Source organism: Pelodiscus sinensis, chromosome 6 (genome assembly GCF_049634645.1).
Source record: "Pelodiscus sinensis isolate JC-2024 chromosome 6, ASM4963464v1, whole genome shotgun sequence".
Taxonomy (NCBI): Eukaryota; Metazoa; Chordata; order Testudines; family Trionychidae; genus Pelodiscus; species Pelodiscus sinensis.
The window spans coordinates 43,282,696-43,296,905 of record NC_134716.1 but is presented as its reverse complement, the minus strand read 5'-3'; the positions used below and the strand labels follow the sequence as shown (position 1 = coordinate 43,296,905).

The following is a 14,210-nucleotide window of genomic DNA, read 5'->3' as shown; positions in this document are numbered from 1 at the left end:
CTCTAAAACTTGCATTAGACATTTCTTTTTAACACTGCTTGTTAACTTTGTATGCACGGGAAACCTTCAGCATGCATGACATTTTGCCTTCATCATTCCAGAGTTTTGTCATTGAAAATTGTCATGTTTATCCTAACTTTGTCACCCTAGTGTAGAAGAAATTTTTGGCAAGTTAGGTCACTGATATAAGCCACTCACACCAGTATTGTGCTAGAGCTCTTTAGGTAGGGAAGAACTCAGCATACGAGAGTATCGCTCTTTCTTTCCACCTGCCTCCATTCACTGTTTTACATTATGAATGATAATCCTGAGTTGATTTTCTTTGCTTTTACCCTGGATATCTTGGGTGGATTGTTAGTTGATTACTATGGGGTAGAAGAGGAAGGAGAGGATTGGTTCTCTTGGAAATGTGATTGGATAATAAGCAAAGCTGTGCTTCACTGTATCCGAACCCTAGAGCTTTGTGGCAGTCAGCCAAGTCTTGTCTTAATGAAAATTTATAGTTGAGATTATAATAGGGCAAATCATGTTTAGCAAGTCAACTGAATGACCCTGCAGGGTCTGGAACACACAGCGGCAGTAACTAAATGCTTGTTGTGCAAGACTCTTTTTTTCTTTTGGTATTACAGTAGACTTAGCATTACATTCAAAAAGAAGCATGGAAAATTTAAGTTTGTCAGATCATTAAAGGATAAAAATGTATGTATTTCCTCACTAAAGCATTATGGTTAGGTTTTATTTTACTCTTTTTTAATGGATAATGGCGTTTAAAATAGTCAACTGAAGTATTACAAAATAGAAATGCCTGATTCACCACTGCATGAATCTAGTTTAGAACCAGTTTAATTCCACTGGTTTTGGATACATAAATATTGGCTTCTCATGATTTACACCAGCATAAAACTGGAGTAACACAGTTTTATTTCAAACTATTTTTTTTCTTCAAAAAAAATATTCAAGATATAGGGAGAAGTGTTTGAGAAGGTTGCTCTTTTGTTCATTTTACATTACCTATAGAATACAATGTTCAGATAATAAAGAAGATAGTTGCTACGGTAATGCATATGTATATTAGGTATCCATTTACAAGCTGGGCTTCAGCATGATATACAGTGTAATTCAGTGAAATAGTCATCTTCTGTGTTTAGCGTTTTTTAAGGTTGACACAGAAGTTCTGGATTTAAACAAGGCAATTAATTTTTTACTCAAATTTAACATTTTGCCATAGAAAACATGCTGCTTTAATCAGATTTGTTTGCTCTGCATTTGTTTTTTCTTCCTCCCCAAATCATATTAAACATTATTCTTTTTCTCCTAGTCCCAGCAGCTGAGCCAATTGAATATGCTCAGTTTCCTTTCTACCTCAATGGATTGCGTGAAACTGCTGACTTTGTGGAAGCTATTGAGAAAGTGAGAGCTATCTGTAACAACTACACCAGCCTTGGGGTCCCCAGTTACCCAAATGGATACCCATTTCTTTTTTGGGAACAGTACATTGGGCTTCGTCATTGGCTTCTCTTGTCTATTAGCGTGGTTCTGGCTTGCACATTTCTGGTGTGTGCCCTCTTTCTCCTGAACCCCTGGACGGCTGGGATCATTGTAAGTTTATTATAAGGGTCTTTGTTAAAGGCAAATTCCTTTCAGCCTAGCTCTTGCTGCAGTCGGAAAGGTTTTGTTTATGTCTGGGCCTCTGGTGGAGTATGTATATTGCATCATTCATGATATATTTATTCAACTTGAGGGGGTAGGGTTCATGGTAAAGGTATAACCCTTAATAACCTTAATCTTTTGAGCACACTCTAGTAGCTTTAAAGCTTTCTTATAAACATAACTAAACTTTTGCCCCTGTTCCGATACTCATGAACATGAGAAATGAAGCATGGAGGAAAATTGTAATTTTAAATAGCTATTAAAATTGAACACCCCCCCCCCCAAGTTTTTTTTTATTCGCACAAAATTATTTTTCATGGCATTTTCTTATTTCTGTACCTTGCCCATAAACATTAAATTGCTATACTAACTTCTGGATGTGAATCTTAGAATGATAAGAAGGACTTACAGCTAGATGAATGGTTGTACAAAACACACTGAAAAAGGAGTGTAAGTTTGTCTTTAAGGAGAAAGAGCAGTAAAATTATAAATGATATCTAATACTTCTTCCTAAATTCCTTGTAATAAACATTCATGTTAAATTGAATTATGATGTTCCTGTGTTTAAATTCCATAAACTATTGTATAGCTTATAAAATGTCAGAAGTAGAAAAGCACAGAGCAGTCACTAATTTTTGTAATGTACATTTGTGCAACAGGTATGTTAAAAGGTAAATGTTTAGTCTAGAATATTTTTCATAGTATTCAATCAAACAATTTATGTTATCATTGATGATTCATTACCCTATAAAATAATTTATTGTAGCACTTACATTTTTTCTTAGAAAAAAGGGCTTATTTTAAAGAGTCCTCCATCTCTTTTTAAAATGTGGTGGTGGGGTTTTTTTGGTTTTGTTTTTTTTGTTGTTGTTTTTTTTTTGGCTCCAGAAACTTTTAAGTCTACTCCACAGATTTCCCCCACCTCTCTACTTTTTTTTACAAGATAGATGAAAGAAAATAAAAGCTTTCCCTTAGATTTAACTGTTTGCTTTGTCCTGGCCAATCCCTCCAAGTTTCTTCAAAGCTAAAGAGACCCTTCTGTAACCTGACACTCATCAGCTGATTATGGCATTCATTTTCTTCCAGCTTTAAACCTACCCTTGAGTCATCTTCTTTTACTCCCTGAGTTCTGCAGAAAGAACCCAAACCAGCTGTTTAATGGTTGCTTTTCTCCTTCTATCTTTGAGAGCATTGTTGGAGAAGTGGATTAAAAAGCAGAAAAGTTATAGTTGGATGGGGTTAGAGAGAGACGATACATTATATTTCAGACAATATTGACAAGAAATCCAGTAGAAAGTTGATGGTTGCTCTGCCTACTGCATCCTAGGGGAATGATTTAAACTGATGCTTTTCAGGTCATTGCTATTGAATTCAGTGAATTAGGGAGAAGTACCTTGTCTTTGGAGTGCTGTGAGGGTTGCATTTTCTAATCCCACATTGTTTTGAAAATCCTTTCCTTTGTTGATGTGTAGAGTTTGTAAGATGTTACTAACAGCTGTTTTAAATCATTTAGGTGGTGGTGCTGGCTCTGATGACAGTGGAGCTGTTTGGCATGATGGGTCTAATTGGAATAAAGCTGAGTGCAGTGCCTGTGGTCATCCTGATTGCTTCTGTTGGCATAGGAGTGGAATTCACTGTTCATGTTGCTTTGGTATGTAAAATTAGGCAGCTTTTCTAAAGTATTTTGAAAATCTCGCCAAGATTTTTTTTAAAAACGGGAGCCTGAAGTTAGGCTCTGACATCCATAGTTAGGCCTCTAAATGAGTGATCTGATTCTCAAAAGACAACCAAACCCAACACCACACAAAAGGTTAGTGTGCCAGTTAGATTGTTGCCTGAGAGACCATAATTGATTTGAAAGAATAGTTACCATCTGTTAAGTCAATGATGCATGAAAGAAGATTGGATTTAACAGTGTACTTTTAAGTGCTTTTAAATATCACTTCACAAATCTCCGGTTAATATGTGGTAGGTATTTCTATGATTCACATTAATGTGTGTACTAAGCAGAATTACTAAGATCTGTTAAGACTTTTACACTCTTAAGTGTCAGTTCAGACACAACCACTATCTTGGGCCCCTCTTTTATCCCTAAGTGCTGCAAAGGATTGTAACAGTACATAACTATACACTCCCTGTTGTGTCTAGATGCTGCCTATTATGGCAATTGTAATACTTTAGAGGAGACTTTCATAGGCACAAATGGCAATTAGGCACTCATTCCCATAAATGTTTAATAGGAATTGGGCACCTGCCTTTGAAAATCTCCCATTAGGTGTCTTTCTTTCAGAACATATTAGTTGTTAATAATGGTCCCAGTCCTGCAAAACGCCCATTGATTGAATGAAGAGTAATGCAGAAAAAACAGAGAATGTATGATCACAGTCGGAAACATTTTCAAATTGATTGCCTACATTTAGGCACATAAGTTAGTGGCCTGATGCTCTGAAGTGTCTAGCAATTGCAGCTCCCATTTAAGCCAATATAAACTGACACCATTGAAAGTCAGGCTATTTAGGTGTCTAAATATGAAATAAATTGCCTAATTTTTGGAGTTCAAGTTTGAATTTTTTGGTTTGTTATGGAAATGTTTCTATTTCTTTTGTTAGAGTTGCATGTAGACTTCCACTGTAAGCCTTGTTTTCTGTACACACACTGCTAATTTTTAATTAAACCATTTGTTTGCAAATTGAAATGCTGAAAATAGCATATGAGATTTTTTTTCTTAGAATTTGGAAAATGCAGGATTTATAATATTTATATGCTACTTAATCTAAAGTTACATGTGATTTACATTACATGTGGGTTTTTTGTTTTGTTTTTTGGGCTTCCATGTTCTCAACAGTGGTGTAGATTTTCATAGCTCTCAGTGTTACATACATATAGAGGGAGCTCTTCACACAGGGTCATTCCCATATACTGGAGGCCCCCAACTTGCAACGCGATCGCTACTGGGGGAAGTGTTGCAAGTCGGGGGCATCATAATTCAAGCCCTCATTTACGATAGGCACCGTGCGCCGTCGTAAATACAGGCCGAGGACATAAGTCGGGGTTTTTTGGCCCTGTCCACCTTACAAAAATGGTTGTAAGTGCGGGGGGTTGGAACTCGGGCAGTCACAAGTTGGGGGCCTCCTGTATTTTTGAGGGGAAGATTGTTTGAGTTGCCATATGGAGTAGAGCATTACAAAAGAGATAGAAAGGGAGGATAGGATCAATCTGTACAAGTGGTTTAATTATCTTGGGGTGGGGAGTAATTAATCATTACTATTTTCTGCTTCTCAAAATTGCCATCAGAATCCAGTACACTCAAAGAATGAGAGGAAGAGGAGCGGTGAGGTAGACTGGAGAGAGAGGAGAGGGGATCAGATGTGGTTCCAAGACTAGAGAATAGAACCTTGGTTGGGGAGGTTGCTGGGGAGAGTGAGAAGGCATTGCAGATTAGAGGAGAATTTTGAAGGTTGGAGACTGAAAAGCATGGTAGGGGTGCAACAGGAGGAGGTGCATGATGGCAACATATTGTGGAATGCCCTCAGTTTTAAGTGGAAGCAGTAGATTTAAGAGGGGCTTGCTGATGGAGGGGTAATATGAGGAGAAAGGGATAGTCAACTGGAAGCATATTTGGGTTTGTTGAGCTAAAGCAGCCTGCTAAGGCTGGTGGTGGGATGGTGAATGTTTCAGAGACCTGGTGCACATTATGGGGAAACAAATGACAAATATGAGAAAATAAATAAAGTTTGGAACACGTAATTATAAAATGTGTGGCTGTCTTTTCTAACTGGAGAGAAACCACACTAATTTGTCACATTTTTACATAAATAAAATCACATGTGAGTAAAACTTCAGTCCCAGTAAACTCAAAGCTACTCGTTTCCCCACCATGACATAGGAAACAAAACCCTCCAAAATCAGATTTTACAATGAAAGCATCTAATAGATGTTAACTATAGCAGCACTGCTGGCCAATGCATCCATAGAACCAACCAAATATAAATAACCACACTAGTGTTGTATAAACAAAATATGCAATGCTTATAGTGTTGATACAGGATTTAATTGCTCTTGTGTTTAGACAAATTCACAATCTACTCATGGCTCAGTTTTTCTCTGCCAGTTGTGAGCTGTGACCTCATTTTTTAAAAAATTTCTCCAAATAAATTGTGCATCAACACTGCATTCATTGTATTGTGTCCTTTAAATACACACACATCCATGTTCAATGCATATATTTTGTTACTATGTTATGGGTTTGATCCCATAGCCCTGACTCATGGGAGTCATCCAGTGTACATCTGCTCACGCATCCTATACTGTATATGGAAATGCATTTGTTATCTGTAACGCAGCATGTATATATAAATTGTACTTATTCTGGATACATTTATTTTTCATGGTTCACTGTTACTCTTTTAAATCTTGAGTACTCAGCTGTGTTATATGCTGTGAGTTACTTACTCAGGAGTCATGGGGAGGAGAATAGAGTCTTTATAAGTTACGTCAGTGCTCAGATGCTCCAGTGATGAGCAGCAGGATAAAACCTTGAGGCAGATGTATAATTGTTTTTAAAGTTGTAAAAACTTTAAATGTATTTGCATAGAAAGGAACATAATGGAAAGACTAAGAAGAGCACAGTCCTGCAGTGCTTATTTGTCATTGAATACTTTGGGTCAAATCCTGCTCATCTCATTCGGTTAGGGGCCGAGTGTGCATAAAGATCTGCTAGCATGAGGGTCCTGCAACCACATGGAGAGATCCACTGACATCAGTGGAGAATTCTGCTTAAAATGTGTCAGAAAGATAACAATCCTTTATGGGATGCTGAACTCAACGTGACTATGCATGTGAGTAAAGGTTGCAGCATCAGGCCCAAATCCACAACCAATAATAATTCAAATCATGTGGACCTTGCTAAGACAGAATTCCCATGACATGAATGGAAGTTTTGCTTAGGTATGAATTGCAAGAGTAGTCCTATAATTTTTACAGGAGAAGTGCTTTCAAAATGAAATGAACCCTGTGTGGGTGGGAAAAAGTAAACCCAGCAATGAACGAAAATCCTTATGAGGTGGGGCACAGGCATTGTTTCAAAAAATTATTGCTGTGGGCCCTGACCCTGCAATCAATCCTTACTCCACTCCCATGACTTCAGTAGCAGCTGTATACAATGGCTGCAGAATCAGACCTTGTGTTGAACTCTAGGCAGCCACAAAGATATTTTAATAAACTGTAAATTGGAGTAATTAGTGGGGGGGGGGGGGGGGCACATGCATGCTTTGGGAGAGACAGCCTAGTTCTGAAAGGCTGTATACAAAGAAAAGATGACATGGAGTTTATCTTTTTATAGGCATTTTTAACCGCCATAGGAGACAAGAACCGCAGGGCTGTCCTTGCATTGGAACACATGTTTGCACCAGTACTGGATGGAGCTGTGTCTACTCTACTTGGAGTCTTAATGCTTGCAGGGTCTGAATTTGATTTTATCGTCAGGTAAAGCATCTTTCTGTATCTTGACTTTTATTTTTTTAAATGTGTACACTGTTGATGTTTGGTCATTTTAGTGTATTTGCTGTGTTACTACTGTGCATGCTTACATCATGGTCCTACTTTACATCTGATCTTTAACTCCTTGTTACATACTAGTTTCAATAATATTTCCTTTGCTGGCATTGGATTAAATTCGGCATTGGATAAAATTGGATAAATTTCAATAATATTTCCTTTGCTGGCATTGGATAAAATTCTCAGACTAAAATGACACAAAAGAGGATTCTCCGTTGCCTAGTTCACTCAGTTCTGAACTAACTTAATTCCAAATATCTAGTATTGTCTAGTTTTTAGCTGAATTTGACCTTTAACCTAAGGGTCTTCAAAATTTTTCGTATGTGCAGCATTTTGTGTGGAAGGGGCAGGAGGAACTGTAAACATCCTGAAACTGACACTCTCTTTCCCTCCCCCTTCCCTGTCATCCCTAAATGAAGTTTGCAGCAGGTTTTAACTGACAAAAAAAATTGAAGCTCTGTTTGGGATGTAAGAAACTTTAAGCGTGAACACAGACATTTGTATTAAAATGTGTAAAGCAAAGCTTGAGGACCTGTTTAGAGCTAAAGGCAGGCTGTTTCATGTGTATTTAAGTCAGAATGTGAATTTGTCCAGTATGAAAGGAGCACAAGTTTTTCTTTTGAAGGGAATTTGAGTAGTGCAATGAAATGGATCCCATTCTACTCCATACAACCTGTGGAGCTCTGCAAAATGGCTAATCTTAGAAGTAACACTGGCTCTTTGTGGCAGACTATGGCAAAGAAAGAGAGAAAGAAAGAAGGGAGGACTGAGGTAGTGCTGGACCAAACATTCATGAGCTGATAGATGACTGGACTGTAAAGACTGAAGTGAGCTAGATAAATAGATGTACACTAAACCAAATCATTTAACAACAACAACAAAAGTCAAGGCTCTAACTGAAAGATTAACTATATTGAGTTTTAGCTGTATGTATCTGAGAGAGAGCAATTTGGGGAGGACAGGAAAAGGAAGGTTATTTCCTGAAAGGGGGCTGGGCCCAGTTGCTGTGTGTGTAGGAATGCCAGGTATCCTATATTGACCTAATATGTCCAGTATTTTCTGATTATTTTTTTTCCCCCTGCCAGGAGGCAAAAATACCGGACTGTCCAGGTCAATGCCGGACACCTGGCAACCCTAAACACACTCAGCAACCAGGCCCCCCTCCCCCGTGCTTACCAGGTTCCACGGGGAGCTGTCTGGCCCGGAGCAGGAAAACAAGACCCTCAACAATTTTGGTCTCCTCCTTTTTTTTTTCCTCAACGGAATTTTTTCTCCAGTGGGTTTTTTTGGGGGGTAGAGGTGTTCAGTATTTTTGGTTAAACCATCTGGCAACCCTGTTATTTCCTTGCCTAACAAACATACATCATAGCTTCATAGTCTTCATAAATACATACCATGTGCCCTTATATGCAATGTCCATCAAGTCTTCTGTGTCTCAGTTTTTGGTGGTAGTGAGGAAATGCAGAACTATTCATTTAGAGTCTGCTTCTATATCTGAGTGCTGAATATTTGGCAGGATTGGGCTTTTCCTGCAGATTGAATTAAATTTACCATAGTGTGGTGTTGTAGGACTCTGCATATTGCACACATAAGCATATTCTGTGCACATTTACATGACATAGCAAATGGCAGTATATAGTCTTGTCTAATTTCAAATTTGGATTTGATATTTGCTAAACAAGTAAAATGAGCCTTTCACAATTTAAACTTGTATTGTTTAGCTTTGTCTTTGCCCATCAGTTTCTTTTTTTCTAGCACGATCTGGCTTCAGTTTCCCTTGTTTTTCTAAGACAGATGTAAAATAAACAAGCAAATCTGAAGCATTGTTACAATGAGTGAGGAAGACTCCAAATTTCCGGAAAGGGATAGTTTAGCCCAATAGTGTATTTAGGAAGATTAAGTAAATTAACAGACATTGTATACTCTAAGTGGCCAGACTTGTAATCAGCCTGTTTATTCTAGTGTTAGATGGATGAGATGCAAATGTGTTTTAATGCCTGTTGTTGATACGTGTCTCAGCAAGAAGTTCTGGAAGTTTATATTAGTGAAGGAGATTGGTTCGTTGATTTTGCTAATGCAGACCAAAAATTCCAAAATGTTTACAATAGCAGGATATTTGTAGTTTTACAGGAATCTGGTATATTTGATCAGATGTGGAAACATAGGCAATAAAGTTTGTAGCCTGCTAAACAATGTGATCAGCAGTGGCACTGTTATTAGGAAACTTGTCCCTACTTTTCCTCCTGCACCCTACCCCTCCAAAAATTTGTCCTAGACTTAGCCCTTAAAATCATCAGTTACAATGCAGCCTTGAGTATAGTCTGAACTCCAGCTGTGCCGAATACCAACTAGTAAAGCTTCCTTTTAGTGACAGGTTTACCTTGGTATTCATGAAGGATCCCAGACCTTAGCCCTCAATGGTGGGAAAGGACAACCACTTGTGCACTTTCTTCATCCTCCTTAGTACTTCAGCCTTTATGTTTGAATTGGCTGACGCAAAACAAGAGTATTCAGAGATGCTAAATTGTTCAACAAAAGATTAGCCTGCAATGCAGCTCTGCCATTGTGGAGTGCTCTTACTCAGTACAATGCTGAAGCTTACTACAGAATGGGCAGCATTTTCTTGGCAGAAAGCTGGTTCCTGTGTTCTAAAAAGGTTGCAATTTGAGCTATTTGGTAAAACTGGAACTCACAGAATTCTAGGCGGAAAGTTGTGATTAATGAACGGCGAGGGAAAGCCTTACCTGATACACTAGAGATTTAATTAGAGATTCTGCTGTTAGATGCAGAAGCATTTCACAGTGGATTAGCTGCTGGGAGAAGTGGGCTTCTTTTCCTTCTAGGCTAAATTGTTTAAATTCTACACCCTTCACTTCATTTGTTTGCTTCTGCTGGGTTTTCACTAATGGGGGCCCCTTTTCATTGTATTTGTGCTTTCAGTCCATTCAGCCATTCAATTCACATTCCATATTTTTGTGTTTGTGTAACACATTTATAAATAACATTACATGCCACAAGATTTTGATAAATTAACAAACTCATTTTTTTCTTTCCTTTATCAACTAACACTTGGGTTGTGGAATGTAGCTTCTCTAATCCAAAAGGTAAAACATAAATAAATAAACAGTCATGATTTTGTACAATATTTTTAAAGCTTCTGATATTTGTATTAACATAATCTTGTTTTTACAAATGACATTATTTTGAGGAATAGTGTATGATCTTCTGTATTCCTAATAGTATTTATGACCCTTTTCTCTCTATTTTAAACAATATTTCAGGTATTTCTTTGCTGTTTTGGCAATTTTAACTATTCTGGGAGTTCTGAATGGGTTGGTGCTGCTTCCAGTTCTTCTTTCATTCTTTGGACCATATCCTGAGGTCAGTAGATATATTTATGAGCAAAAGAAATAATGTATCCTGTCTTTCTTTCATAGAAACCTATTATTCTCTTTGTAATTCTGATTTTTATTTGAGTTTCTTGCTGTTCTTTTATTTCAAAAAAGTTATACTAATTGTGGTTTCCTTTCTTAATTTGATGTTCTTGTTTAGTAACCAGAAGGTGTCTTGAATAATAACCAGTGGATTTGAAGTTGCCTCTTTCATTTAGATACAAATGCATGATTTAATTAGCTTTATTTTTAAGCAGAATTTCATGTATTAGCTATGTTCTAGAAGCAGGGATTTCCTCAACTTCTTCATTCTACAGGCCATTTTGTGAAAGTGAGCTTCTTTGTAGTCTTGTGTTTCCTCCTAACACTCCAGCCTCTCCATTGCTTCATTTTCAAAATATTTAACTCAGCAGACCACCAGGAAGGGCTCCACACATCAGTGGTGGTCCACACACCACATCTGAAGAACCACTGCTTAAGGCCACAAGCCTGCAAAAGAATGTTCCTTTATCCACAATTCACTCTCATGGAATCCTGTTGGTTTTAGAGTGAGCCTGGACTGCTTGTACGGGTCCGTGTGGGGTCAGTCCCTTTGCAGGATCAGAGACTTAAACATTCCATTGCAAGTCCAGCAAAAAAGCATTCATAACCATCAAATTTCCACTTGATAGCTCATTGAATATGTCATAGTTATCCCACTAAAGCATGATCATTGAACTTTCTGTAGTGTTAAGAGAAAGTAACTTTATGACTGTGTGTGTAGTGTGAATGGAGATATAGATATGGGGGAGCGTATGTGAGTTATAATTCCCCCCCCCCCCACACACACATACACAGCGGATTTTCTATTAAGTTTGTACCCATGTGCCTATGCATATCAGTGGTAGGAAACCTGCGGTTCATGGGCCGGGCCGCAGGTGGCCCATGAGACATTTTGTTTGTTGTTGCCTGCACTCAAGGTTGCTAGATTCCACTGTTTTCTGTCTGAATAATTTTTTTTCCTACTAGTATTACTAAACCAGGGCACGTGAAGTGAGATGCATGTTGATTGCACGCCACGTTGAGTGTAATAGCTGTGTGCTCCCTTTGAACCCCATCAAAGCACTGCTACGGTGTAATGGGCACACCCTGCAAATTCTAGGTACACAAGTGCAGTTAACAAAACTACCCTATCCCAGGAGACTGTCTTTGGTTAGACAACCTTGTGGCTTGCTGAGATGAAAGAGGGACATTCATGTGGCCCACTCACTAGCCTAGATTGTCAGTCATTGATGTACATACACGGAGACATATTTTTAGATAAATATATATATATACTGTACAGTCATGGAATTATTCTCTTAATTATATACCAAGATATATATGTAATTTACACACTCCCAGACATTAACAGGTATACATATAGTCTTGTTCACATCCACAGACAGAGATCCTCTCTCTTTTCTTCTGGCATAGCACTGTGCCCAGTAACAGAGAGCCTAGCAAATAATCAATAACAAAATGGTTTTGGTGAAGAACATTTTTGTTGACTGTCAGTAATTATGAGGGGCATTAACTGTCATTATTAGGTTTCTCCAGCCAATGGTCGGAACAGATTGCCTACTCCATCTCCTGAGCCAGCCCCTAGCATCGTGAGGTTTGCACTGCCACCCGGACACACGCATAATGGATCAGATTCATCTGATTCAGAGTACAGTTCTCAGACCACAGTGTCGGGAATCAGTGACGAACTCCATCAGTACGAGGCCACTCAGAGCTCTGGTGCACCAGTCCACCAAGTAATAGTGGAAGCAACTGAGAATCCTGTCTTTGCCCGATCCACTGTAAGTAGCCCTCATGTTCATGTGGGAAAGAGAGGAGAGAAAATTATTTTGTTTGGGGGTTTTGAAAGAATTTGCCTATTTCAGTTTGTATACCAATGTTTATATTTCTGAATTTTTGCTTTGCACCTCTGCCTGCAATTGGCCTAAACTTTAGAGGACTTTTAGATGAGTGTTTTGTTTCTTTCCTTCCTTTCATTTAGGAAGGAAATTCAAATAAAGTGGTAGAATTAAAGCACAGCTCATTTTCGTTGGTAATTGTCTTTGCAGCATAGTGGCTTAAGCTGGAAGTGCAGGATTGGCAGGCCCTTTGGGGTACGTCTACACTGCACGCTTTTTTCAAAATAAGCTATTCCAGAAGATATACTCCAAAATAGCTTATTTCGAAATAGCGTGTCTACACTACAGTGAAGCCTTGAAATTAGTCTAAGGCAGGCTTCCCTTATGTGGACACGCTACTTTGATTTAGAGCCCCAGGAAGTCCTGGGGCTTACTTAGTTTGAATGGCCCTGGGGAGGAGCTATTTCAAAATAGCAGCAGTGGAGTGTTCACACTACAGCTATTTTGAAATAGCTGTTTCAGAATAGGTGTAATTCCTCGTGGAATGAAGTTGGAATAAGCTGTCCATTATTTCAGAATTACAGGCAGTCCCCGGATTACATGGATCCGACTTACATCAGATCCCTACTTACAAACGGGGTGAGGCAACCCCGCACTAGCTGCTTCCCCCTAGCAGACCAGGGAGAAGCGAAGCTAGCGCCCCACCCCCAGCAGACCAGGGAGACGCGGAGCGGCTTTTCTCAGCAGGCACCTCAGCTTGAGAATAAAGGACTGAGGGAAGTAAGGTGTGGGAGAATAAAACTGAGCTCTGGAGAAATGTTTGGCTAGAGTTTCCCCTACAATAAGTACCAGTTCCGACTTACATACAAATTCAACTTAAGAACAAACCTACGGTCCCTATCTTGTACGTAACCCGGGGACTGCCTGTATTTAGAAATAATGGAAGTGCTGGGTAGACACTTGCATTGTTATTTTGAAATAATGGACATTATTCTGCACTAATGCTGCTATATATACACACCCCTGGCAGTGGTTCTGGATAACCTCTGAGAAAGGGAAGGGGGGGCAGAGTTCTGGAATTAATGTGGCTCTATCCAGAGCTATGGGAACCAGAAACACCCAGAACCATGTGGGCTGTTTTCACACTATATTTCTTTTCTGATAACAAATTTTAGAGAATAAGGGCTGGTGTAGACCAGAAAAAAAGTGTATCAAGGTTTCTCAAAACCTTAGGTCTGCAGTGTGTCACCACTGTGCCCAAGCCCTAAGCCGATGGGCTAGCATAAACTTTCATTTCAAAGAAAAACTAAAAAGCTTCCTCTCCTACCCCCCAGGATGCTGCATGCTGAGCTGCAATGCGGATCTGTTTTTGTTCAGCAGAGGCCTAAAAATAGGTACAAGCAGAGCCACATTTGAAGTTGGTCACGGTTTATTGACTGATGTGGCCGCTGTGCTTCACGCTTTTTACAGAGATCCAGAAACCAGATTCCTGCAAACTATACATACCATCCCACTAACATCCTGTGTATGTACCCCAGCTGGAAGAGAGTCTTTGCCAAAGCCTAGCAATTTTGGTTATTGAACCACTTAAGTTGTAATTCTTGCTATGTACCCCTTTCAAAAGAACTGAGCAGTATGTGTGGGGTACACACCATGCTTTCGGTGACAGCATGTCATCTGTGTTTATCTGCAAAGTTGTACTTCCCAACATTGTAACATTTTTGGGAGAGAA

The 14,210-nt window shown here is 38.9% G+C and overlaps 1 protein-coding gene across 4 annotated transcripts in view; it reads left to right on the top strand.

Annotated features, from left to right (window-relative positions):
- Positions 1 to 14,210, top strand: part of PTCH1 (patched 1) — a 90,353-nt gene that overhangs the window by 70,785 nt on the left and 5,358 nt on the right. For all 4 annotated transcript variants that reach the window (XM_075931823.1, XM_075931822.1, XM_075931821.1 and 1 more), the window contains 5 exons: positions 1,319 to 1,599; positions 3,164 to 3,301; positions 6,992 to 7,134; positions 10,488 to 10,587; positions 12,167 to 12,421. In XM_075931823.1, the coding sequence (XP_075787938.1) occupies positions 1,319 to 1,599; positions 3,164 to 3,301; positions 6,992 to 7,134; positions 10,488 to 10,587; positions 12,167 to 12,421 (917 nt within the window). The remainder of the gene's footprint in view (positions 1 to 1,318; positions 1,600 to 3,163; positions 3,302 to 6,991; positions 7,135 to 10,487; positions 10,588 to 12,166; positions 12,422 to 14,210) is intronic.